Genomic DNA, 27,926 nt, shown 5'->3' with positions numbered 1-27,926 from the left:
AGAAATGCACTCCTTTTGTGTACTTAGAATGTTTTATTTGATGCTTGACTCTCTTAAGAGAATTTAATAGTAAATGTTAGTTAATGTTCTATTAAATGTTGACTCATTCAAATGTTTTAAGAAAAGGTTCCCTGAATTTTTTTGCGATGCATACATTTGGTGCTTTGTTTTGTTTGTGTGTATTGTTACGTTATTTCATCAAATACCGAATGAAATTTGCATGATGCAGCATTAAATACTTACTTAAATTCCTTTTGTTTTAATGAGTAATCACAGATTGCTTGTTAAATGATAGTGAATTGATCATTAATTTATCCTAGTGGGTCTTTGTGTTAACATCTCTCTCTTGCTACGTTTTCCTTGATGGCATCAGTCAAGATTATGTGATTTATTTCTTTCTCTTGTTAAGTTAAGTTCAGTTATCCACTGTGGCATGCACCTTCAGCAAACTCATGTGAATACTATATCTTTGTCCGAATCTTACTGCATGTTATGCATTATCGCACACATGCTTAAGTATTGGTAAAAGTAAGGAGTTTTAATTAAAATTGTACCCTTTCGTGCTGTTAATCTGCTTATCTAAAATGGTATTCTTCATGAGTACTTCGGTTGGTAAAAAAAAATATTTCAAATGAGAATATATCATCCATGTTAATGTTTAAATTGCGAAAGATTTGATTTTAGGTCGTCTCTTTATTTGTCTGATTGTGCTTGCTTTGTTGTCATAGACTGTTTGTGTGTGCCAGTTGATTGCAAACCTACATAATACATATCATTAGTCTCTTACTAATCCTTAGTGGTTTGTCAAACTAACTGACATTTTTAACAAGTACATGTATTTTTTCATCAGTACTTCTGTTAACATAATATCATATTGACCCCTTATTCTTTAAAATTATCTTTATTTAGAGTCAATTTTTGCTAGTAGTTGCAACAGTTTAAGTACTTCCTCCTTTTTAAACATGTGTTGAATGTTAAGTTTTTATGTCAATAATATGGTTGTTTGTAGCCTCCAATTTGATAAGAAACTCATCATTCTTAGAAATAATGCTCGCCATATTTTATATATTCACACATTACATCATTGATATCAATTTTATGATATGTCATGGTTCCTGTATAATTGTCTCACTTGTAATATCTATAAGCATCCTCTTAAGTCTCAAAAATGTGGTCAAACAAACCTGTTGGTTTTTTACTGCATATTCGACCATGAACGAACATGAAGTACTAAAAATAAGCATATGCAATGCTCATGCATTACTAATTCAATGCCAGGTATTAATTTAGCTGCACAATTTTTCAGCTGTGACAGTAACATGTTTTGTGTGAAAATGTTTGTACGTATTTTAAATGTGTGTAGTAATAAATGTTATTTCTTATTTTTTAATGGTGAGTGAATTCTAAAATTCCGTGATAAAATCTTTCTAAATAATCGGAGAAAATTGCTTTATAAAATTCATGATTTAATGGGATTTGAAGCTAGATCTCTCATTTATTCAGGGGGAACTTCATAGATCTAATAACATATGAGCATATGCTTTTGGGCATATACACTTTAAATATTCTGTTGGGAAATAATGAAGTCAATGTCAACCTGGCTGTGAGTTAAGCGAGTCCTAAATTATGATTCAAGACAGAGCGTAAGGTTCTTAGTGACAGTTCAGTTAAAGATGTTTTGACCAGATGAACCATTAAATCATTGAGTTTTCCCCAATCTATTTGGTATTGAAAAAACTTGAATTTGAACTTGGGAAACTTTCAACTAGTTCTCTGGTGCATTTGCTAGGTAACGTCTGCACCCACGTATTATGCAATAAATAATACTACGGATCAGAATACGGAATGGATTATTCATTTTAGGAATGACTGATTTGGCACATGGCCACCTTCTTCAATACTAAATTACTTGTGGGCATTCTATGATATATTTTTGTGTTTCACACTTAAGTACAGACCTAGAATTACAAATCTCTCCTTTCAAGATATGAAAATTTTTTCATCATCCATTTTTTCCTCTTAAATATTAAATTATTCTTGACATATTGACGATGGTTAGTGATGTTTGCCTTATAATACGATAAAATTTCAAAGACATCCACTTCCATTGTTGCTGTGTCTTAATGCACTTCCCATTTCGGTGCTGTTGCTCAACTTGTACCGTAGCTAATATCCATGTTCATTACTAAATATTCTTGTTAGTTTGATAGTTGTTGCCTTTTTTGCATCTAGTGTGTGAGATACATGTAACATACATACAGTTTTGTTTATTATTTTTATATAAAGGATGCTTTGGAATATTTTCTATAGGTTTATAAGAAAATAATTAATGGTATCTACAACTAGAACATAGGGGTAAACCATCTTAATTTCTTTTATTTTCCCAAAAGTTTTAAGTCTAATGCAGTGGTGGCCACCCTTAAGCATACCAAGCACCAATTTTTTTCACTAACGAGTTCAGATATGCCATACAACTCAGGATTGTAAATTTCTTTTATGTTTGGGGGTTGTAAAATAGGAATGGGGGTAGGATCTGCTTTGCCTTGAGGGATGAAAAGGAATAACTCAATCACACATTTGAATTAATTAATTTATGCCATTTCAGAAGACCAATGTTTATTATGTAGAAGGGGTCCTGGAATATGATTTATAACAGTGGTGTCCCTTAAAAATAAAAGTATGCTTTTTGGCATAATTTGCATTTTTAAATGAATTTATTATTGCTTGAAAAACAATAACTACTGCAGCACAAACACATTACTTACCTTTATTGAAAGCGTGGATTTTGCCCGTTTTTTAATGCTTGGTGTTAAATTTGTCACTGAAAGCAGCAGGGAGTTCTTCTAATTTGGGTCAGTTATTCGCGACCTTGTTTTATTTTTAATCAATTTCATGGATGAAAATGCTTGTTCACATCTGTATATCGTTCCAAAGTGATACATATTTTTTTCAACTTTTTGCATATTTTCTTAGTGTTGGGAAATGTTCACTGGGTAATTAATGACAGAAATTAATTATATCAGAAGCGTGTCGATCTGGAAAGAGGTTGTTTAATTTAATTTTCAAGAATGAATTTGTTTTTATATTAATCAGTTCCATTTGTTTATTACTAGGCATCTGCATTACGATCTGTTCATTTCACGAAAATGGGTTTATAAATGCAAGCATGCTGTCTTCTTCTTAAGTGAAATAATGAAAAAACTTTCAGATGACTCTTGCAATCATAACAGTTTCAGGTTTAACTTAGTGGAATTCCACAATTATTTCACGGCCATGGTTTTTCGATGCTGCGCATCATCACCTGATGATGATGTGTACTATCGAAACCATGGTCATGAAATATTAAATCCTTTTGGTGGAAATGTTAAGTTTCTTTTTACCCTCATGACTCTTGCAATATCTTAATCGGGTTCAAATCCCGGTGGTGTTGAATATTTTTCAGAGGTATCTCGATCCCTACTTGAGGTGCTTTGTGGAGGGCACTTTGAGTGAGTACGCCATCCGTCGGATGGGACGTTAAGCTGCGTACCCCTTGGCGCCTTTCGTAAAGAGTGGGCTAATGCCGATGCCAGGTTTCTCTCCACCCTTCATCCTTTCCTGTCCATCCCCTATGGCGCAAATGACCTCAGCTGTCGGTCGCCTCCCCTAAAAACTACTACTATATCTTAATTTTATTCAATATATATTTTCAAACTGCTATTATCTGTAGAACATAACACACTGCTCTTTCAAGTGTGGACTTTGACTTAAATCCTAATTTTCTCACTGGGAGATGAGCAGTTTTAATTTTATTTTAAATGAAATGATGCTATTTACTAAGCTAGGATGTCATTTATTCTTGCATTGTAGCTCTAAATTTAGTTCATTGAGATGGCTAGTAACATCAATTAAAAATGCCAAATCAAGTAGTAGTAGTTTTGGGGGAAGGTTACCAACAGCTAAGGTCATTTGCACCATTAGGGATGAATGGGATAGGATGAAGTTTGGGGAGAAACCTGGCGTCGGCATTAGCCTACTTGTAACGAAAGGCACAAAGGGTTCCGCAGATAAACATCCCATCCGACGGACGGCGTACTCACTCAAAGTGCCCTCCACAAAGCAGCTCAAGTAGAAATCCTAATACCCCTGAAAATTATCTGATGCCTCCGGGATTCTAACATGGGTGGGTGGATGGAAAGCCAGTACATTAGCCACCACACCATCTCGATCCCCACCAAATCAAATAGCCAGTTATTGTCAAGTAATAGGGTTCTTTCATCTGTTCGTTCACTTTTCTGTTCCAAAAAAATTAGGAAAGACAGTTTTCAATTTCCAAAATCTACTCGGAACCTGACCTCTAGAAAGCCAGTGTATTTCACAACGAAGGATAGGTTTACCATGTTCCAAATGCAGTAATTCACAGTGTTCTCTGAATTCTCGTCTGTTTAATGCTGTTGCTCTAATTTTATTCACAAAGTTCACAACTGGTAACGTAATATGTCGCTGGTGATTACTGTAGGTAGTTAATTTTGCTACAGTAACATGATTACAAATACAACAAATAAAATAGATAAATTATTGTAAAATTGTTCCTATTTTTTTCTGTATTATGTTCAAATTCCACCCACATTACACCTGAAACTACTCAATTTGTTTACAAATACAGTGGAATCTCATAAAAATGAGTAATTTGCATGACACGCAAAAATATTGGTCCTGAAAATGGCTCTTTTAACGAGGAACTTTTCACATAAGGAGTGATGAGGGGAATTCCCAGTTTCATTGCATGTCTGATACTGTAGTTAGTCTCTAACGTTCGTTCCGCCAGCATCTTAATGTCGATAGTGATCACACATTTTTCAAAACTTGTGTTCAAACATATTATCAGTGATTTTTTTGTGCTTAGTTTTAAAATTGACCCCGAAGAAAACTGTTAGAAGAAATCCATAAGAGAATAAAAATGATTGTAGGAATGAAAAGTAAAATCATTTAAAATTGAGAACATGGTGTGAGCATGACTGATGTACACACATCAACAATTGGCCTTTTCTTCACGAACACAGACTGGACTAAGGAGATATATTCTTCGAATAGAGTGACAAGTGTGTCTATGCAACGGGCACTTTTTCTCCACAATGTTGAAAGGTTGCTTCTCAAATGCATAGACAAAAACCAATTGCAATGCAAACACCAATATTGAGAGCACAATTTGTGAGAAGGGGAAAGTGATTTATGCCAACCTCATGAATAAAATGTCAGGATCATCAACAGCCAAATAAGAATTGAAGGGGAGCCATGCGTGGTTCTAGAAGTTAATGATACAAACGTCATCAATGGCATCGTGAGGCAATGGGAAGCAGCTGCTTGGTAACTCTGAGTCAAAGGCAGCAGAGGACTTCATCGGTGACTTCAAAAAGCTCATAGATTCTGAGGGTTACCTGACGCAACATGTTTTTAATTATAATGATACAGTTCTCTTCGGGAAGATGATGCCGAAGCAAACCCATGTTGTGTATATTTGTGCACAGAACAGTAGAAGAGAATGCATTTCCCAACCACAAGGCAATGAAAGGCCATATCACTGCAATCTGACACGTCTGTTCTTAATGCCAATGAAAGCCTGGTAATGGGCCCTTCTGCTTTTAACCTTCTTTCTTGAGTGCTATCATACTCTTAAAATTTTATAAAAATATGTTTGTAAAAATAAATTAATGAAAATTTTCCATTGAGTAAACAGGGAACCTAGATTATTTTTATTATTTCCCCCATTTTTATTATTTAGATTATTTTATTATTTCAGGAGTCATAAAGGTTACAGAGACATGATACTCTCAATTTTTGCAGCGTGGGAGAAGTAAGATTCTGGAGAGTGAAACCGTTGGCCCCTTAAGGCCGATATCAATGTTACAGTGAAGAATCTTCATAACTTTTTGACAGTCAAAAATTCCAAGGATATGTTTTGGACATGTTGTTAATAAATTAAAAGGATTCTTACCCATAATATTTGAATGGGTTTCACACATTAATGGCTCAGGAATGGTGATTCACCATTCCCTTTGTGTAAATGGTTCATTCCACATCCCCAGGGTGTGTGTGTGTGTGTGTATGGGTGCATGCATGGCTAATGCGCCATCTCTCTCCCGTGCGCAGAGAGGTCGCCATGTGCGCCACAGCGCCTCCCCATCACCGACGACGCTGGGCTGCACTTTCCCTGGAGGGAAGGGAGACATCGCAACAGGCGGTGGGGAGACGAGTGGCAGGGATGGGGTCAGGGCACTGGCCCCTGGTGGGATGACAGCAGCAGCATGAGCCGAAGGAGGCAGTGTGCCACGGCAGCTGTCGCCAAGATCTCTTCAATAGCCAAGCGGTTACGCAGCAACTCCTGGGACGGTCTGTCCCTTCTCTCTCAGTGTTGTCGTGTACATAGTTTTTTTTTGCCTTGAGGGGGATGAGATTGGCCCTGCCTCTTTGCTAGAGACGCCAGTGGCACAGGAGAGGAAGTCAATTGAGGCCCCACAAGTGTCTTGCCCGATTACACTCTTTTTTGATTTCTGATTTGCCTTTAGGTTGATTGGTAGTCTTGTAGTTACTCATTTCTTTTTTTTTCCTTTTTTTTTGTAGTCAATGGAGTTTTTGTAGGGTGGTTGCAAAATTTTTTTTTTGGGTATAAATTGTTTTTGGCCTTTGCCAATCATCTCTAGATCAGAAAAAAAAATCTTCGTTGGGAGTGCCCATATTGGTGTCACCAATGAAGGGATCGCTAAGAGGTTTTGGCAGGCCATCTACTGCCCCCCTCTTCTCCCGACTGCATCACTAATTCGGCTCTTTCTCTCTTTGCATTCAGACACAGACAGCAATGTCAGTGGGGAGGACCGTGCGCAAAAGATGGCTACGCGCAGGAAACGCATGGATGAGCAAGAGGACGATGACGAGGATGATTTGGAGGAGAGACGTCGGAGGTCAGCATCCCTACGAGGGCAGCGGAGGATGAGGCGCAGTGAGTTGTTTGATGGCATCCCGGCTCCCCTCGATTTGGACGTGCTCGAGAGTCTGCTTGCCGACATCTCTCGTCATGCTGATGCGTGGCCATTTATGCGTCCTGTGTTGAAGTCTGAGGTAAAAATAGTCGAAGGAAATGAAAAAAAAATTTAGTTTTTGTAGTACAGTGTGTCGGTGTTTTGGTCGTTTCTCAATGCTTTTTATCTTTGGTTTCTTTGCAATTGTCAATTATGCTGTCCAAGTAAAAAATTGCATGCATTAATTGTTTGTGAAATTTGTGTAGATAACGTTTATGATTTTATATTAAGGAAAGGTTATTCTAATTATGGATGGATTTTTAAAGTTAATGGCAAATTGCATGGCCATATCTTGTGACCAAATTTGTTACACCTGAAAGAATGCTGTAAAATTTTTGATTATGTTGTTATTTTTTTTTTGTAGGCACCTGATTATCATGTGATAATTAAGCGGCCAATGGACTTTGGAACAATGAAGTACAAGCTAAAGATAATGGAATATAAAAATAACAATGAATTCCTTGCCGATGCCTTATTGGTGTTTGAAAATTGTCAAATGTACAATAACAACAGTGCAGCAGAGTACAAGTAAGTCAATACTTTCCAGTTCTATTTTTAATTCATGATATTTTAATACTTTTGAATAAAATTGTGCATACATGAACACACACACACACACACATGTACAGACATCATTGGAATTGCTGGTAGAATAATATGTTCTAATGACCTCAAAAGCATACTATTTTAATAGTGTTTTGGTTTATGGTCATATTTTTTCATGAAAACCTTCCTTTTATACTAAGGATGAGGAAAGAAAAAGCGACAGATGCTAGTGAAATAATGATGTCTACTAATTAAGTTTGAAAGTATTTATTTACTTCTGAATGAATTACCCTTTTGTTACCTTGCACTGTGCACTTTTTTCTGTGCAATTTTTATGTAATTCTTTATTCTAAAAATATCCACAAATAACTTGTCAGCACATTTTACGCATGATGATTCCCACCCCAGGGGTGAGGTATAGGTTAATATTATACCAAAACTGCTGAATTCATTGTACTGGGATATTATCCTTTACCATAATTGAAATGAGGACTGGGGCCTTGCCACATAGACACGCCAGTTCACTTTAGATCACCGAATTAGAGCAATGTTGGCCTACTTCTGTACCTTCACCATGGTGCTCTTGTCCCAACTGCATTTGACAGGCAAAAGTATAAAATCCAACAATATTATGTTTTGCACAAGAAGCAATTGGCTAGTATTATCATTGCTTTCCCTAGCTAAAGAATGAAAAAGCATGCTCAGGTAATGGACTTTGAGAAAATAAATTTCATCACACCTACGCCTAGTCTCTTGACTCTACGTCTACCTACATATAGCTTTGATATATATTCAAATTTTGAATGCTTATGTTGGATTGCAGGAAAATGTTTCTAGATTCAGTTTAAAGCCTAGGTTTTTTTTTGTTTTATTTTGCTTTTGCTAAATTCAAATAATTTTAAACTTGATAATTTCTTGTTGTTAGCTCTTCTGGCAACTAAAAATTATGTTTCGTGCAGAAGAGAGTGCAATGCACAGGTTTTGATTATGACAGGTGCTATGGTCATCTGTAGTTTAGTGTTTACTTTTGAGTACTAAGAAGAGCTCATTTTTTTATTGGCTTTTGTTAAGACAACAGCAAAATTATTTAATATAGATAGTTGAGAACTTTTCAGTTTGAAGTTGGAGTTATGGGAAATGAGGACTGTTTCACAGAAGACATTATGCCATATTATGAGCACCATAGTCCATCTTGAAATAAATCCTTTGGGTGAATTATGACATTTTTTCCGAGCCAGTCAATGAATTTCCACTGTAACATGGAGGAACACAAAATTTTACCTGTACAATTTTTATCAATAAATTTGCCAAGCATACTGAAAGAAGCAAGTTTAGCGCCTTAGGGTATAATTGGATGATAATTCTTTGTATAGATGTAATTGATCGAGTAAAAGTTTCTGCCCATGGACTTGGCATACAGTGTTATTATTAGTCCTAGCATTTATGGAGGGAATGGACACTGTATGGTGTAGCTATGTATGTCCTGTATTCGTAAAGAGTCCTCACGTATTTTAGTTTCAACCGCAACTTTCTTCCTGCTCTCAGTCCGAAGAGGAAAATTGGCAGACCATAGAACTTTGGTCCACTTCATATTTTGGAATATATTACATATTCATTAGAACCACCTGCCAAGAGTTGCGGCGCAAGTTAAAATAAGGGGAAGGGTCAGATACCCATAGCATGGTAGAAAGCATTGCAAGCGCAAGCATCAATTCATAGTGCAGGATATGCAATGTGGCATTGCAGTGATATAGAAAGAGAGGATAACACAAAGTAATAGCATTCAATTGCACTCATGCAAGCGTGCCGTAAGATGTGGTTTCAAAGTAATGATGCGGAATTAAAAAGGGAAGGTGGCAATGGGAAACCGGCGAGCATCCTCCAAATGTCATTAGTCAAGATCTTTTCTTCTGCTTTTTAATTGTTTCTGAAAAAATATTTCTGTTGTAGCTGGTTGATGTGTTGTGCACCATAGGGCAAACCATCTCAATATTGTGTTAAAAAACAATTAGTCAAACATCATCTACTGATATATTCTATTGTTTCAGGCTTCACTTTGTGGAAGTATTTAATAACCATACTAAAAAGAAAGACTTGTACTTTTCCACAGATTTTATTATATCGTGCAACGCGTTTCACTGACTTGCGGCGTCATCAGGTACAATAAATTAACATTAATAACTACATTATCAACATTAATAAAATCTGTGGAAATGTACGTCTTTCTTTTTAGTATGGATATTAAATACTGACTTCCTCAAGTTTGGGAGAGTACAATGAAAGCATGTGATGAAAGTTAAATTAAATAAAACAGCTATATGGTCATAATTACAACTATTTCTCACATTATCCTGGTAAAAATGCAATGCTAAGAGTTTTTATGTTGCCTATTCATTCCTGGAATGCTTCAGCTCGGTATTCTTCAAAAATGACTTTTTTCTTAACTATTTAAGTATATTGGAGATTTTTTAGGGTGGTTGGGGGTAGGGAAGATATAGTCATTTTCCCGTACATGTGTGGGTTTGTGTAGTTTCATTCAGTGTAAATCCTTCTTAAACTTTCATGGCTAATGTGTGTTCTTTTTTCCATGCAGAGCTGGCGTCCGCCTAAGCCGTTACTTTGAGAAACGGTGTAAGGAGTTGCAGCTGACCCTTCACGAAGTGGAGAGAAGTGGCCAGAATGGGAAGTTCTCCCGTCGGAGCTAGTTCATTGCACCTTCATGGTGACATCCCTCCCTCACTTCCCTCTGCTGGTCAAGCAGACACATCTTCCCCCCCCTTGTCTCTTCTGTAGTGAAGGACCTCTCTCTCTTTTTCTCTCTCCTCCCTCCCATCAGCTCCTATTCATCTCAAGCACATCTCATCACGCTCACCTCACTGTACATTTTATGTTTAGGAACATAAATATTTGAGCTGTGGACAAGAAGTATTTGCATCTTTTTTGGTGAATTTTCAATCAAGCTACAGAAACGGGACCATTTGTTTAAGTAGTGGTGAGCACCATGCATTGAGATCATTCACGTCAAAAGGATGGATGTCTACCTTTTTTTAATCCTTGTGAAAAGTTTTTTTTAATTATTTATTTGAAAAAAAATTGGAGGCCTCAGCCCAATGGATTTTGAAAAGATGTTATTGAAATTATTTGTTGATATACAACTATTCACACCATGTTTGAATCCCAATAAATTCCTTCGCCTTCTATGTTGTACAATTATTTGGGTGTTACCAAGTGATAACCTCTACCACAATTGGTGGTTATAGTTTAGGTACACTTTTTGCAGCAGCATTTTATTTGCTCTCTGTAATAACCATTGGAGTAGTAAAATTATTTATTTCAGATTGTACGGTGGTTATTTTGAGCTGGTGAATGGGTACTAAGTAGTTTTTAACTCTTCCTCTGTGTTGTATAAGGATAGGATATTATGATTTGCTGTTGCTTTAGACATTGGTAGATTTTGAAGTATTCTTCAACCAAATATTTTAGCCACTATCACCATATTGTTAACCTAATCATTAAAAAAATTATTTGTTCTCTCAGGATACCCTGAACATCAGTATTAATCTTGTTTTCCCAGAACATCATAGCAGTTTCAAAATGTGAACCAAGTTCACTGTAATTTAAAAAGTGTCATTAAATGGAAAGAATTGTGATAACTTGATTTGTGCTCCTGCAAGTCATTGTTTGTGATCTCAGCTGTTGAGATCTTAAAAAGAATTGTGAACAATATTATTGAGGACTTAAGGAAGAGAAGCTGAAGTTATGTAGATCATTCTCAAATACAAGTGAAGTGTTTGGTGGAGTAGTTATAATATCAAGTAAGCAGACAGAATGCATGTATTTTCTTCTGAAAAGTTTGGTCAGGTGTAATTATATTTTTGTGGCATTAATAAATCAATAATGTACCTTTTGTAATTGTGTAATTTACTTATTTTTATTTTATGATTTGTGCATTTGCTTTCATATGCTCTTTAATTGATTATCCTGCCGAATAAGGGTAGATGAGTGAATTATTTGCATTTATCTTTAATTTAAATTACTAGATTTTACTTTCATTCGACTGATGCCTGATCAAAATGCTCATGAGAGAAATAACTACCTTTTAATTACTGCGTATTACTATGTCAAACTAATTTCATGGTAGATTCATGGACATGAATTTGATTACATATTCACAGATATATATTTGTATTCGTGTGATCCAAGTATTGGCTGTGTGCACCGAAGACTGGAGTCATTGGGAAAATGATTCACTAATGTAACGATTGTCGGAAAAGATGTTATCATGAAATTGTTATACTCATATTTGCCATTTAAATACTCTCTAAATGTTTAGGCCCTCAAAGAGCTAGTTAATGAGTAATTAATTTGAAAGTCTTCAAGTAGGACAGAGTTAACGCAAAAGAAAATACTTAGTTCTTCCACATGTATTTACAATAAAATATATGTGGAAGAAGAAAGTATTTTCTTTTCCTATATGAATTGCTTCCACAAAGTGATGCCTCAAACCATTTTTGTACAGAGTAAGTTATTTGTTTAGAATCTTTTTTTAGTTTTTAAGCTTTGGAATCATTTGTTGGAAATTCCTCCTCATTAAGAGGAGAAATGATTTTACGTACAAATGCACCAAGTATTTCATCAATACAATATAGGTTTCAAAATGTTGTATTACTCACATTGATGATGGAAAAACCAATCCTAGGTGATGTTCAAGCAAACATTTGTTCCAATGTGAGTTGATAATAATACTTGCTCTGTTGAAACATTTTGTTTTGCCTCTTAAGAATTAAGGTTTTCCTCTCATTACAGTTTGGGTTTACAGGAACTTTCCTTTACTCAAAAATTTGCTTTTGTAGCAAAGGGTAGAAATTTCTTATATTTTACCTGATGCTCTGTAGATTTTATTTATTTTTTTGCAAACATCCTTGGCCCCATTGTGCTAATCTGGCTAACAACACAACTGAACTGAACCAGTTAGGTCCAAGGGTGGAACTCGGCCCACCGAGGGAAGCGCATTTTGTAGATACTTGTGTAAACTGGTTTAAACAAACTCCTCTACTTAGTGAGAGGAAGGGGAGTAAACCAGCCTCTTTATGCTAGTTAAACTTTCAGATTCTTGTCCACCCATGTCTCCCATCTGTGAAAGTACTACCTCAATTTTTATACGAAACGTAGTACACCGGCAGAGTAGGCTACAGTGTCAACCAGCTTGTCCTGAAGGGACTGTTCTTGGTTAATTCTGTGCTGGTAATATCAATTGGACTATTGCTAATTTGGTAAGGACCCAAAGGCTGCTTACCTGCTCTAGCTTCAGCATTGAGTTTTTGTAGCACACACTTCCAATCTACTTGTGCACAAATTTTTGTTGCTTACTTGTTTAGCTAGCTTAGCATGCATTTTCTAAGATGCCACTTTTCAAGAAATCCCTCACCAAATTTGCAGTGTTATGTAGATGACAAAGTGTTTGGTAATCCTGTGCAAGCATTTTTAAGATACGCAAAATGGTATGCAGGTGATACTTTTTTGTTCTCCGGCATGCAGATATTTTCATTGAATCTCAAGCAATAGCAAAAGTCAGCAAGGCTGACTAAGGCTATTGAAAGAAGTCAGCCACTCAGTTAATTGGCACTGTCCAAACCAATTGTGATGTAACAATCAGCTTCAGGTATTCAATATTACGTGGTACGTAATTATTTAAATTCAGTTAATTGAAAGCTATACTACTATTGAATTGTCTTCATGAATGACCTTGCCTTTAAAATCCTAGTGCCATGAAGAGACCTCATGCCACCAAATGTGATGTGGACAGATGGGCCATAACTGGAAATGTTGCATAGTGAAATGCTGCGATTCTATTCTGACAAAGAATATTATTACAACAAATCAAAGTACAATAAATGACATGACATTACAGCAAACCAAGAGTCCTTGTTAAAAGAAAATAAGTCATCGAAATGAAAAACCACATCATGCCTTATGCAGTTCTTTCAAATTTTAAGTCTCCAGATTGGGAAGAGGGGAAGTGAAGGGATGAACCTATGGTCTCTTCAATGTTTGTGATTCTCATCTGATTACTACCCCCTTTTTCCTCTTCCCAGACGGTCCATTCCCCGATTGTGAGGTATTTCCTTCATTCTCTGAAACGTTCTTCCCCCTTCCTCAACGGCCATTTTTCTGTTGGTTGCCTTTCACTTCCCCTCCCCCAAAAAAGTACGCTCAACGTTTGTGCTAAGCTTCCCCTTCACTTCTCCTCCCTCTTCACCATCGGTCATTTTCTTGATCGTGCAGCTCCCCCTACCCTTCACAACATACCCAATCTTTTCAAACTCCTCAACTGTCAGTTCAGCCTATTGGCTCCTGTCTTTTTCACTCCCCACATTTCACACCTCTTTGGATGCCTTTAACCCATTCTCACTTCAACTTGTGTTGTCGTGACGATTCACATTCAGTATGCTGAAGAGGGCTACTTTGTCTTAGGCTAGAGCTAAATACACGAATTCGTATTCACCTTCTCATCCCTTTCCTTTTTTACCCTTCACCCTATCCTTTGACGTGTGGCATTTGCCAACTAATCTCATTTGTACTTTGTTTTGAAAGGTTAACTGTTTATGGCTGTTGGACTTTTTTCATTTATTCAATACTAATAGCCGTAAGAGCTCAATTCAATCAATATAGTTATCACAGTGTTAAGAAACTCAGTATCAGTGGTGGTAGTGCCGAGTGGGTCCTCTGCTGGAGATGAGTCATGGGTGTATGGGTATAACCCAATAAAATCAACATGTAGCTGAAATCATTTGCACCATTATGGGTGGATGGGAAAGGAAAAAGGGTGGAGGGAAACCTGGGGTTGGTATTAGCCTATTCTTAATGAAATACAGCTTAATGTCCCATCCCATGGATGGATAGCGTACTCACTCACAGTGGTCTCCACAAAGCACCTCAGTAGGGATCAGGATATCGCTGTAAAAGATCTGCAGCATTCAGGATTCAAGCCTGGGCCCTTGGTGTGGGAAGCTTAGCTCTGCACCATCTCGATTCCCATACTGTTCCTACCCATGCCTCACTTGCCTTACACCCACCCATCTATTACAGTCTTCAGTATTCAATTGACAGTCAAAAAGCTCTGAATCCATCTTTCCCACCCTTTTATTTCTCCAAACTCTCCTCTCTTCCCCCTCCATTGCAAGTACTTCTCCGTTTGAGTTCCTATCCATCTATTTTACTTTTTCCATTCTTCTACACATCTGCTCCTTAGAATCCTCAAAATCTGTATGCATCATATTGCTTCAATGATTGAGTTCTTGAGCCATACAAAACAACACTGCTTAGCAAAGTTTTCACCAGTGTTTCTTTTAACTTCCTTAATTATCCCTTTTATCGATTCCCTCCCAAAACCTTTGTGAACAAATGATTGTTTTCCACAAAGAAAAATAAAGCATAGCCTAAAATTGCATGATCCTTGTGGTATTTACTGGTATTGACTAACCAATGTTCCAAAGACCCAATATTTCATCTCCGAATGAGTCAATCTTTCATGGTACCCATTGAGGATTTAATAACCTGAGATATTATTTTGAGCATTAAAAGGTATGGTGTGCAAGGTTATCAAGCATGATGATATCCAAGTCACATGCAGTATTTTCTGCTAACGACAGTTACAGCACACTTCCTGTCCATATTGGCATATTTTCATTGTCATGCTAGAGGTGAAACCTGGCTAGTAAAAATACCCAAGGCCCACTTTCACGGTCTTAAACTGGTTATTATTCATAGAAACTGCAGTAGATGCCACAACAGTAACTTTTAATGGAGTCATCTGCTAATGCACATTAAAATGTTGCAATGTTAAAGTGAAAATCATTCACCTTGATCAGGATCCCAGTCAAGGCTTTTCAAGAAGGATCATCTTGATACCCAGGGAACCATTGCTCATGTTCTACCACTAGCGTATCCTTGCCAGCAGAGCACTGTCATGTCAGAATGTGCAAAAAGTAATAATATAGGAATATAAAGTAATAATATAGATACATATGAAATAACATTTTTAGTGTTTTTGCCGGAAAGTTGTTTGACTGTTTTTCATATTGATTCCATTTTTAGTAGTGAAACCTTTTTCAATATGACCTAATATTTTGCAGAGGGCGTCATGATTTTTTCAAAGTTCAATACTTTGTATGATATTCAGTTACCATTTAAGCTCTCCAGTAAGGTGCCGGAAACCAATTGTTACCGAAAGCAGTTTAGCTGCTTGCAGTAGCTCTGGAGAGTATTTCAATGTCCAATTTTGCTGTTGAATTAGCTCTGTGGTTTATCATGAATATTTATATACTTGGAGACAATAACTTCATATCGGCTTGGCGGGCCTAGTATTTATCACATGAGATTTACTGGTTGGTAGTAAAATCAGTATCTTATGGAGTGCTTCATTAGGTCAACAAACCTACCTCCTGAGAGCTATGAGTGAAACAGTCAAGTATAACATACACCCCCTCACATTTCAGAGGGTCCAGTACATGATGAGTTAAATTCCTCATATTCCTAACATGCATCATCACTATTTCTTTTTTCCATGTTTATGTGTAAGATACAAAATGTGCTATTTTTTACTTATACAGATGCCAAAAATATGCCCTCTTCTCCTACTCTTCCTCCTCCCCCTATCTCTTCCTCACCCTTTTTGAAGGCTTTTGTCACCACCCCCTTTCGCTTAAAAGGTCTGAACGCATGTCAATCGTTTGGAAGCTTTCGCAGTTGGCTCGAATTCGTTCGCATGTGCCCTTGGCTAGGCACATGCCTTCTATCTTGCATTGGCCATCACGCGCAGTGTTATAATTCAGGGTTCCTCTTCCACCATTAAATTGTGCGAAACTTTGCTTAGTTTCAACTAAAGCGTCTGTTGAGCGTTGACTGACAATCCTGTCATTGTTGGTTTGCCGTTGCAGTGATGATTAGTATTATTGTTGTGTTTACCTACGCGGAATAAAATGCCAGATAAATCATTTGACATATTTTATTCAACCTATTTCATATTATCAGTGTAACTTTAAAAAACTGAAAAGCCATCAATGCCTGACGCTACAGTTCCCTAGAGTGTTAATTTTATCAAGAGAAATCATTGTTCGAAACTGTAAGTCAGTGCCCCTTTCGGGAAACGAACCCCAGACTATTGGGTTAAGAGTCGAGAAGGTATACTCTGGAATAATTCAGTTTGCCCGACCTCTTTGAATGATGCTTTTTAGGACATGTTGGTACTTTTCACCGACATAAAAGTGTGGTGCACCTGCGCCAGCTGTCTTTCTGTTAATAAAGGGTGAAGACTGGATTCATATTGCGATAACGCTGATTATTCTGTGCTAAAATTATCGACCTTCTCCCGTTTTCGCCCAATTAATTTGGAATATCCTACCTATATTTTTTTTGGGAATTGACCACCTCAAATTCCTGTAAAAAGTTTTTTTTGTTCATGCTACAACCCATATGCTGAATTTTCGTTTGTTACGAGAACTCAAATAATCGTAATCCAGGTATTCTGTTACGTAATCTATCGATACATCGTTGGCCTCTGAAAAAAATGCATCAATAGGGTTCTGACCATAAATACTTGTGATCACGGTGGCTTCGATTATTGAAATTGTATTCCGAATTGATTTGATTTTTGAGGCATTATCTAGTGTCCGCTTAATCTGTACTCGGTTCATGATCATTATTGTCCTTCGGGAGTCATGATCTCGATGTTTCGTATTCGTGAGTAAAATATTTTAGGTTACGGGTGGCTTCGGACGGAGATTATGTGCGCCTATCTTTTACAGGCCCATTACTATTTTGAGGTGCCTTGATCTGAATTGAGGCCTACTGTCGTCTCGCATATATAAATAATAGCTTCTCATGGGGTTTGCAAAGTGTTAGGAGTGGTAGGTACCACAGCTTTCAAGTGCTCACCGCGCGACATCCAACCAAGCACCCTGTTTCCACGGCAAAACCTTTCATCTCCCAATAGAGGCATGTAGACCACCGAGTTATTTCTCAAAAAGGTATTTTAATTCAATAGATAGGGCGTGAACTCAAACAAAATCATCACGTGAATGAAATATAACAGTTACAGGCTTAATTGAGCGGAATTCCTTCATGATGAGGGTAGAAAAAGAAACTTTGCACTTCCAAGTAAAGATTTAATGGTTCACAATACTTGTGTGAAATATTTATCTACGTGTAGAAGTGTAAAATTTCTTTTTCTATACTCATCATTACGTGAATTGATTGTAATTTTAAAATATATTTTTTAGGAATACATACGAGGGTCATCCGGAAAGTAGTACCCGTTCGTGAAATAAAGACACAAAAGTAAATATTAACAAACATAAAAAATTTTATTTGAAAGAGGATACTTTAAACTACTTCTCAACATAATCTCCAAGCAAATTAAGGCATTTGTCATAACGTGTGACAAGTTTCTGTATTCCTGCTGCATAGTCCTTCGCCGCCAGCTCATTGAGATACGCGAGGGACCCATCTTGCACAAATTTTTGCATAATGCAGATGGTGTTTAACAATTTCATGAACAATTGTTCGAGAAACATTGGGAAAATGCTCACAGATGTCATCAATTGTGACGCGCCGATCGTTCCTCACGAATTCGTCAACTGAGCTCACCAGTTGGTCTGTAATGACAGACGGTCTCTCCGAACGCTCATCGTCGTGTGTGTTCCCCCTCCCCATGTTGAAGTTGCGACACCACCGCCGAACAGACGACTCGTCCATTACATTGTCTCCATACACCTCCTTTAATTGGCGATGAATATCACATGGGCGAACGTTTCTTGCATTGAGGAATTTAATCACTGCCCTCACTTCACAACTGGCGGCGTTCTCAATTTTTTTAAACATTGTAAACAATCACAGAAACAACACAGGCAATGCTAGCGTCACGCAACTTGGCTCAGAGAAGGCAGACAAGCCACTGAAGCTATCTGACCTCGTCCAGCGGCTACTCGCGTCGTCAGCACTTCATGCGGCACGAACGGGTACTACTTTCCGGATGACCCTCGTATTATTACCAACATACCTTATTGAATTTTCTGTGCAATGCTCTAAGGGTAAGTATCTTAGTCATGATATTAAATCATCAAATTTTGAAAATTAGCACTGCATTGTAAAACACCTGGAAAGGCAATGCTCAAATTATTTAACCAACCATACTAATGACACAAATTTAATACCTACTAGTAACAAGAACAACTAATTGCTGGAGCTGGAGAATGTTGATAATTTCCTAGCACTCCTAGGAGACTGGTTTACAAAAAATTAGCTTACAATACATTTTGAAAAGCAAACTTATAACAATTTAAGTAAAAAACAGAAGCCCCTGAAATGGATCTTTACATCAAAGATAATCTTCTGAAGAAAGTCAGCAGAACCACATTTTTAGGAGCTGCAGGTGCCCAGAGAGGCTTGCCCAGGAATTGAACCCAGGCCCTCCAGTCGGTAGTCCAATGCTCTACCCCTGGACTACCATAGCCCACGCATACATATATATAAATAAATAAAACAATTTAGACGGCACAATAGAATATAAAATAGATAATGTGTAAAAGGACACTCACATTTTGGACTGTTTGAGCTTTCGGCCCTCTTCGGGTCAGACTGGTCTTTGGGTCTCGGAAGGGCCTGACCTGGAAGATGGGTGGGAATTTTAAAAGATCAGAAAGCTAGTATATATGCAGAATCGTGAGTTCTATATTCACCTCTATATTGTTAGTGTAATCGGTTAGAGATTCTAGGATGGTTGGGGAGAAACACTGGTCGACATATCTAATATTCCACCAGTATAAAGAAACAAGATTAAATAATAATAATGATCCTTACATTATTTACTTGACCATTTGCCTCCCACAAGTTTATCTGTCTCTGTACATTGGTATTCACATTCTAATTGTAATGTACTGTTTTGGTCAGCAATGTCTGCAATCAATGTGATGTGTTCCATCCATATAAAGGATTTTTTAGTAATCAGCATAGATAGGAGTGAGGGAGAGAAGAGAAGGCGTTGCAACATCACATTTAATTGTTCTTCGTTCTCAGCAAAAGGGATCATACCATCAGCAAACCAGGTGCACACAATCCTTCCTCTAACTGCCACTCCTGCAGCTTCTCCCCAGCACATCCTAACCATGACTTCCACATGAAGGTTAAAGAGAGTTGGGGAGAGACAGCACCTCTGCCTTACTTCGCTCCAAATATTAAACCAACCCGTCCTCTTTTCATCAATTCTAATACAAACCTCCTGGTTTAAGTACAAATTTTCAATATCTTCTGTTTCTCCAATTCACACCTTTTTCTTTTAGGATTTTCATAATCATTTCCCATCGTGCACAATAAAAAGCTTTCATCAAATCAACAAAACGCACTCACATACAAAAAATTTCCCCTTTTCCAGACATTGCTTTCCGAGGGTGCACAATAATCATTTGGCATCTCTTGTGCCTATTCCTCCTGAAGAAATACTGTTATTCCGCTGTGCTATACTCCGTGTTTTTTCAGTCTTCTATTCAGCACTCCTCTCATTTATCGGAAAAGAATGTCATTAATAATATTACATTTTAAAAGTACTATATTTAGAGACATTAAAATCGTAATCACGTACTTATTCACATTTACCAGAAATCTCAACCGAACCTTCGCGCCCCCAGACCAATGTGGACTCGAAATAATGAGTTCAACTGCGTGCATATCGTCATTTATTTGTTTTCTGCCAAATTTGTCGCCGGCAAGTTTCTGACTGACTTGATATTTGTTATTATTTTATGTTTTGATTTTGAATTTTTCTTTCAATTATGAATTTCAAAAGACTATTTTATTCCCCTAAGCATTGTTGCTATTTGTCCGTGTGCAGATTTAAAATGGCTAGTTATTCATCTTGTAAATTTTCCGTGACTCTGTCGCTCAAGTTCGACAGAAAGGCAAGTGGTCCAAAATTAAAGCAAGGACCATATAACGAAAATTGCTGTCGTGTACCGTTCTTAGGAAAATCGCTTCTGTCAGCTGGGAAGTCTTATGGCAGAATAAATGTAACAAACAGTGTAAATGTCGATTCTAAAAGATACATATCTTTCGAGTCAGTCGCACGTACCCAGTCCAGTTTCTTTACATATTTATCTGAAAGTACGCCGGTACATCATGCACAAATGTTTTTTGAATATGTGCACGAGTCAACAGGATTGCCATGGTGGGCGTCGATCATTTTAAGTACTGTAATTGTACGGTCATTAGTTGCCTTCCCTCTAGCACTGCATCAGGTTAGTAGTTAATTTTTCTGTTGAATGTGCCGAACTTCACAGGACGTCAACGTAACTGGATGTTTTTCTTATAGAATTATATTCTAGCTAAAGTGCAGAATTTACAGCATGAGATGAGAGACATAGCGAAAGCTCTCGCGATGGAAGTTTCGTTGGCAGTGAAGAAGTATGGATGGTCGGAGAAAGACGCCCGAATACATTACAGATATTCTGTAAGAATTTCACTTGGTATTTGGACCATGAATAATGTGGTCTTAAATTATGCCTTTCTCCGAATCTAATTGCAGCTCAGAAAGCAGTGGGATAAACTGGTGGTACGAGATAATTGCCATCCATTTAAAGCAAGCCTGCCTATATGGTTTCAGATGCCACTGTGGATATTTTTGTCAGTAGCGCTCAGGAATATGGCTTACATGCTCCCTCACCGTGATACAGGTGACTACTTCAAAAACATAGTTCGAGCTTTGTGTATATGTTGTACTTTTTGACCTGCGAAGCATTGACTGTCACGTCTCATTACAGCGGCTGAAATGATCTTCCTACAATTGAGCCATGGTGGTTTCTTATGGATTCCAAATTTAATTGATGTTGACCACTCCTTAATACTTCCTGTTACGCTAGGATTATTGAATTTGGCAATTGTTGAAGTGAGTATCTCACAATAAATGATGACAGTATCCCAGAATCCGGAATTTTAAAAGCCATTTTTCTAAACTTTTAAGTTGTTCCACAGAAATGTTGTCTACTCCCATAGCCTTATTTTATTGAAGCTATCTTTCTCTACGCCATGTTCATTTTCTATGTCTAACCTTGTTGGCCTAAGTTCTTTACCACACAGTTCTTTTATATATTCCTTCCATCTCTCTAGGATATTTTATGTTTCTGCTGTTATTTTACCTGACTTATCTCTAACTTTTAACACAGATCTTCCCTTCTTACTTCCCAATAGTGTTTTAACCTACTTATATAATGCACCAATTTTACCATTCCTCTGTAAACTTTCCATTTCCTCACACTATGTTTCTTTGGCTCTATTTTTTACCTGTCTCAATTTATTATGTGACTCTTTGTACTTCCTTCAACCTAACTCTGTATCTACATTCTTCCATTTCCTTTTCTCATCTATCTTTCTAATCAACTCATCTGTTCCATTGATCCAACCATACATTGATTTTTATTGCACTTGAACCTGCTGTAATTAATCCAAAGGTTGGTTTTGAAAAGAGAGAGCAGAGCTTATCTCGATCTGTTTCCCATGAAGTTCTGGCATAGAGAAGTTTAAATTACTTGTGTGGCATATTGGTGTTTCCATATAGTTCTCCCTCTAGGTGAAAGTGTACCACATAACCCCAAACAGTGGTGAATTGTATGCTGCAGTGTTGATTGTAGTTGATGAAAAAAATGCTTCGTGATACTTCCTCAAGAATGCCATCATACATTTTTTTTCTGGAAACCGACTAGATTATTAGATTACTAATGTTTGCTAGAACCAAACTTTTCCAAAGGACCTTTGTTTATCTAAAATGATCAACTCCTTTCTCAATTTTAGGAGCTATCAAATGATTTAATTTGATAAAATTTAATAGAAGTGTGTAAGGTTTGCTTGAAACCATTTCAAACAATAATTATTCTTTGAATCAGATTTATGAATGCAATAGTACATTTATAATGCAATCCTGCTGACAAAGTATATGCCAGTCATTCCTCTTTATGTGAATGAATCTATTCATTAATATCTTGCTAGAAAATACTTAATCATTGTTAAGGTCAATGGCAATTTTATTTGTAAACCAAAAAATAGTGTTGTATTTGGAAAAACAGTACAATCCTTCTGACAGTATATAATATTCAAATAGTTCACTTCGTGTGATCTCTTGTCTTTCAGTTACAAACAATTACCAGACTTAGAGAACCTACGAAGTTTCAGAGGTATTTGACAAATTTTATTAGATTGGTGAGCATTGCACTGGTTCCTATTGCATCAAATGTCCCAGCTGTAAGTATTATTTTTTCTCTTTAATATTAATTAAAAAATTTCTCTTCACTTGGTGCAATCAAGTAAATCCTTTGTCTTTAATGTTGGATAGGTGAATATATGAATCACTCATTTTGTTATATATCATTTTATGCCAAACATTACAACATCTTTGAAATGTATTGATAGAAATGAGCTCTTACGGCTAGTAATATATAATAAATGTGAAACTCCAATAGCCGTAAACAGTTTATCTTTCTAAACAAAGTAAAAATGAAATTAGTTGGCTAGCACCACAAGTCAAGAAGGGGTAAAAGGTAAAAAAGGATAATGAGGTAGGTAAAAGGGGTAAAAGGTAAAAAAGGAGAGGATAAGAAAGGTGAATACGAATACGCGTATTTCGGCCACAAAGTAGCCCTCTTCAGCGTACTGAAGGGTAATCGTCACTACAACACAAGTTGTACTGGAGAAACCAAATTTTATTTCAGTAAATTTGATTGCTTAATAATCTTAAATTGATATATGATGGAGTGTTATTTTGTCACAAATATTATAGGATGTCTAATTTAAATATCAGCTTGAATTAAATTGTCAGCTTCATGACTTTAGAGGTAGTTTTTCGAAAATATGGTCTGCAAGCCTTTCCAATCAGTGAAAAAGAACATCCTATTGCTGTGTGTAAAGCTGCATGTTCTGACTGACTAACAAGTCTAGACATCCAGAAATGCTGGAATTTTCACACGGGGACAATCATATTCCACCATGAGAAAGCACAGGACACAATAGAAATTTACCATGCATGCCATCTTTTTGTGTACTTGAGGAAAAGAAAAAAAGTAATTGGGGGCTATGGAATTTGGCTGAAATACACCTAAAGGATGGAACTACTTAATTCTTACCATTGTTTATTGTATCTCCATTAAAATCAGCAGAGAGAACTTTCAAATGCAATGGTTTAATTTATTACTCATTCTTTCAAGCATGGTAACTATGGTCACAGTATTGTTTTGCTCTCATTTTCCCCATATTAGTTGAGTTTGGTAATAATGGTCACAGTATTCTTGTACCTCATTTTTCCCCATTTTGATTTGATCCCTCCTGCTGGCAGAATGCAGAACCTTTCTATTTGACTTCTTTCCGGTTGATCACTTGGAACCTTGTTGTCTCAATAGATGCATGAATGATTTATGTGTTATATGAAGGAGGGCTGCAGTTTATTATAATGAAGTCTGACTTTGAAATCATTAGCATTAGGGAAACATTTAAAATGAAGCATATTTTTGATGTCTTCTTGCCTAAGATCATACACTAATGCCATGTTTTCCTTTTGATATCGATGAATTTTATTAGTGGACTTTTTTGTTCATCATGAAACTCCCAAACTCACTCGCTCCCTTTGGATTTTATTGTCAAGAAGTGGCATTTCTTTTACCTTAATGTGTTGTGTGAGATTGAAATACCTTGCTCATTCTTGCATGTTGTGACCTGTTTGCTTTGTTGTTGGTGCTTCAAGGTGAATCCATATCCTTGTCTGCATGTTTGGTTTTTCTATTGTTTCACGTGGACTTCAATTTAATTTTTATTCCGAGTCAAAATAGTTTTGTTGAAGGATGTTGTTGTCTGAGGATGATTTTTTGACCTGAACTCCTTGTGAAATAATTATTTCAAGTGAAATATTCATAAAAAGTCAGCTAGTTGGAATTAATTAGGGAGAAAAAGCACAAACTCATTTCTGCTTGAATATAAATTCTAAAGTTCTAATTTACTTTATAATGCCATTTTTTCTTCTGCTCAGAATTGTCCTTCTTGTAGTCCTCTTTTCGACCAAATCAAACCTTTTGAGCATTATTTTGGGCATCTATTAATAATTAATTTCCTCTCCTCTTATGAGTTCATTCTTCATTCTCCAAGGCAAAAAGAGATCTTTCTCAGTCTTTGTTAACTGTGTGACCTTTGTAAAAACTTATACAGAATCAAGTTTGAGCCCATGAAATTTGTTCACTTTACATTCAACTTAACTAGCTTTTGCTTGGATCGCATCACATTTATTCTCATGTATTCTGATTTTTATATCATGATGTGTTAGTTACTCTTGCCCTTTTGGTTTCAGTGCATGAGTCTCTATTGGGTTTCATCGAGTGCCTGTGGCCTTGTACAGAATTTGTTAGTTCTCTCACCACGAGTCAAAAGTTGGGCTGGAATCCCCAAAGTAATGCCCGCACTTAGCGTGATTGATGCTAAGAGTAAACAACCATTTGATGTGAAAACTGTTGAGAGGAAATCCTTGACAGTGGAGCAGCATGAGTTTCTTCACAATCATCCTTATCGTTTCATTGCATCAGAATTGTTGGATCGAATAAATCGTCTCGGTGCAAGATTTGGTTTAGGAAAAGGCATGTAGGTTGAAAAGGTAACATCATTTATCATCTCTTAAAGTGTGCAGTGAAAGATGCTTATCATATGGATTGACAACATTCACAGCTCTGCTAATAAGTTCAAACTCAGTCACTTATATGTATTGGGTATTGTATAGTTTACGTTTATGTGGGACATCATTTATGTAAAATGATTGGAACCCAACAGATAACCTTGTATTTTTTAATAAAACTAAAAGATATTGTCTACATTTTCATTATGTACAAAAACCATTAAATGGTGCTAATGTATTTAAAATTAATTTCTTTGATACACAAACATTCAGACCATTAACTTAGCCTACTAAATGTAAATGTAGTATACTTATTTCTAATGATCATGTAGTTGTACTTTAATTATGAATATAATGGATTGAATAGTATTGCTCTTCCTTCTAAACTAGCCACATTTAAGTCTACAGTCTATACATAATAACTTTTTTAACAATTAATATGTCTCGGGACTAGGTTTGGGAAGCAGGACATTGAATAAATATCTTGACTAATCCTACATCAATTGTGATCATCGGAATGAATAAAGATTACTATTATTATTTTATGCAAAATTTTGTTTTGCCAATTTCTGTATTGTAGTCAATCTCTTGTCTAATATTTCTTACAGTATTAACTGATACACCAAAGTTGGAGGTTGTGAATTAGAGCAGGTTGGATACTACTCTTTTAAATGCACATATTATTATTATTTATTAATTTACAGGTTAAGATAGGTTTTGGATGGACACAACTACCAAATAAATATTTTGTGACTCCTAACAAAACACAATCCAGCAACCTACTTTACATCAGGTCCCTCTTCATCTCTGAATAATTCCTACCTCCCTTCATCCCATCCAACATCCCCATCCTGTTCCTGCCCTTTCCTCGTTTGCCTAACATTCTCCCCTCTATTACAGTCTTCAACATCCCGCTGCTGATCAATACCCCCTTCATCCATTTTTCCTGCCTCCTTAGGATTTCTCCAAACAAGCTCCTCGCCCACCATACCTAGTATTCCTCATTTATTTTCCTTTTGGTCCATTTCATCCTCTCCATTCTTTTCCACGCCCATATTTCAAAAGCCTCCAATCTATGTCTCGCCCTGCTTCAGTGACCACGTTTCCGCACCATACATAGCTGCACTCCATATCAAAGTTTTTACGAGTCTTTTCTTAATATCCTTACTCAAAGTCCCTCACTTGATTAGTCTGTGACATGTACAGGTTGCAGATTAGCCTCCTGTCCATCCAATCTATTCCTATTTTCTACACTATAAAGAGTTTTTCCCAATTCACTCTGTCAAACACCTTTTCAAAATCTACGAAACAGGTAAATACGTCCTCATTGCATTCTATATTCCTCTCAATTAGTGATCTCATTACTGCAATGGCATCGAATGTGCCTCTCCCCTTCCTAAACTGGTCATCCCCTTAGTAATCATTTGCCTTGCTCTCCAACCTTTTTGTTGATGATCCTAAGAACCTGCCTGGGAAATCAAACTTTATGATCCTGAGAACAACTTTAGCTGCGTGGGATATCAAACTAATTGTCCTGTAGTCCTCACATGATGTGGCCTTTACCTTTTTCGGAATAGGAACTAACACTGATCTCACAAAGTCTTCTGGCCAGATTAACTCCTCATAGATACTATGAATCAGTCCACTTAGACTCTTCCTCCCACATTTTCTTAAACCTTCTAGTAGTTCCGCAGGAAAGTTGTCCACCTTCATGGACTTATTTGATTTCATCTCCCTTAATGCCCTTTCAATCTCATCATTGATAATGCCTGAACCTAAGCTATCTTCCTCTACTTGATGTTCCTTTTCTATGTCTAAGCTTGTTGGCCTAAGTTCCTTACCATACAGTTCTTTTACATATTCTTTCCATCTTTCTTGGATCTTTTCTGTTTCAACTATTATCGCTAACTTTTAGCACAGATCTTCCCTCTTAATTCCCGATAGTGATTTAACCTTCCTGTATAGCACACCAGTTTCACTCTTCTTCTGCAAACTTTCCATATCCTTGAACTGCGTCTTCCACCATGCTTCTTTTGCTTTATTTGTTGCCTGTCTCAATCTATTATTTAACTCTATTTACATACATATATGGTGGATTTATGCATGAAAATGGGCTTAGTATTAGTGGTATTAGGAATTTTACATATTAGTGACACAAGCACGTAGCAAGAGGAGGGAAGTGATGACTAGAATATATGGAAAGTATTAAATATAGTTGCAGGGTTCAGAAACCTGGTATTTGAGGAAGGAAGATGTGTGTAGATTTGAGGCTTTAGAATTTTAGTTGGTGGAAATTATATTAGATAGAGGGAGTTGCCAAGAGAAATCCAAAGAAGTTGACATAGGAGATACTGAGAGGAAGAGGGAGGTTGCAGTCTGTGATAACATGGAATAGACATTTTGGATTGCGTGGAATGGTGTAGCCATAAAGGCACAATTTTTAGTCTCCTTGTATATTTCAATTAGTAAATTGTTTATGGATTGATCATGCAATGCCAGTGAATTTACCCTCGAAATTAGTGTGAAATGAAATATATTTTGAGCCCTGATCTTTTTACATCCACTGATATGTAGGATCAGTTTGGCATTTGCCTCCAGAACAGCCTGGTTTAACTTAATGTGAAGTCTTGATA

At 36.7% G+C, this 27,926-nt stretch overlaps 2 protein-coding genes across 5 annotated transcripts in view; both read left to right on the top strand.

The window, feature by feature from the left end:
- The window catches only part of Acf (ATP-dependent chromatin assembly factor large subunit), a 49,663-nt gene extending 38,862 nt beyond the window's left edge, over positions 1 to 10,801 (top strand). For 2 of the 3 annotated variants that reach the window (XM_071597466.1, XM_071597465.1), the window contains exons 23-26: positions 6,130 to 6,369; positions 6,824 to 7,095; positions 7,420 to 7,583; positions 10,195 to 10,801. In XM_071597466.1, the coding sequence (XP_071453567.1) occupies positions 6,130 to 6,369; positions 6,824 to 7,095; positions 7,420 to 7,583; positions 10,195 to 10,306 (788 nt within the window). In that variant the 3' untranslated portion in view covers positions 10,307 to 10,801. The remainder of the gene's footprint in view (positions 1 to 6,129; positions 6,370 to 6,823; positions 7,096 to 7,419; positions 7,584 to 10,194) is intronic. The other variant, XM_071597468.1, reaches the window with a different exon arrangement.
- A 9,552-nt stretch (positions 10,802 to 20,353) lies between these two features.
- Positions 20,354 to 25,436, top strand: LOC139698818 (cytochrome c oxidase assembly protein COX18, mitochondrial). 2 transcript variants are annotated; one of them, XM_071597743.1, is made up of 6 exons: positions 20,354 to 20,890; positions 20,965 to 21,102; positions 21,178 to 21,325; positions 21,413 to 21,537; positions 22,776 to 22,886; positions 24,976 to 25,436. In XM_071597743.1, exons 1-6 carry the CDS (start codon positions 20,429 to 20,431, stop codon positions 25,264 to 25,266), a joined length of 1,275 nt encoding a protein of 424 aa, XP_071453844.1. In that variant the 5' UTR covers positions 20,354 to 20,428; the 3' UTR covers positions 25,267 to 25,436. The 2 variants fall into 2 exon arrangements, with proteins under 2 accessions (XP_071453844.1, XP_071453845.1); XM_071597744.1 differs by having other exon boundaries at positions 20,710 to 20,890; positions 20,978 to 21,102.
- Positions 25,437 to 27,926: the final 2,490 nt, after the last annotated feature.

Source organism: Hetaerina americana, unplaced genomic scaffold (genome assembly GCF_022747635.1).
Source record: "Hetaerina americana unplaced genomic scaffold, ioHetAmer1.1.p SCAF_9, whole genome shotgun sequence".
Classification (NCBI taxonomy): Eukaryota; Metazoa; Arthropoda; class Insecta; order Odonata; family Calopterygidae; genus Hetaerina; species Hetaerina americana.
This window is presented reverse-complemented; position numbering and strand designations above follow the sequence as displayed.

Bases quoted from the DNA above. Each gene is read 5' to 3' on its own strand.
- LOC139698818 (XM_071597743.1), top strand. From the start codon at position 20,429: ATGAATTTCAAAAGACTATTTTATTCCCCTAAGCATTGTTGCTATTTG. The intron at 20,891-20,964 runs GTTAGTAGTTAA...TTTTTCTTATAG, and splicing joins TCCCTCTAGCACTGCATCAG to AATTATATTCTAGCTAAAGT. The intron at 22,887-24,975 runs GTAAGTATTATT...TTTTGGTTTCAG, and splicing joins TTGCATCAAATGTCCCAGCT to TGCATGAGTCTCTATTGGGT.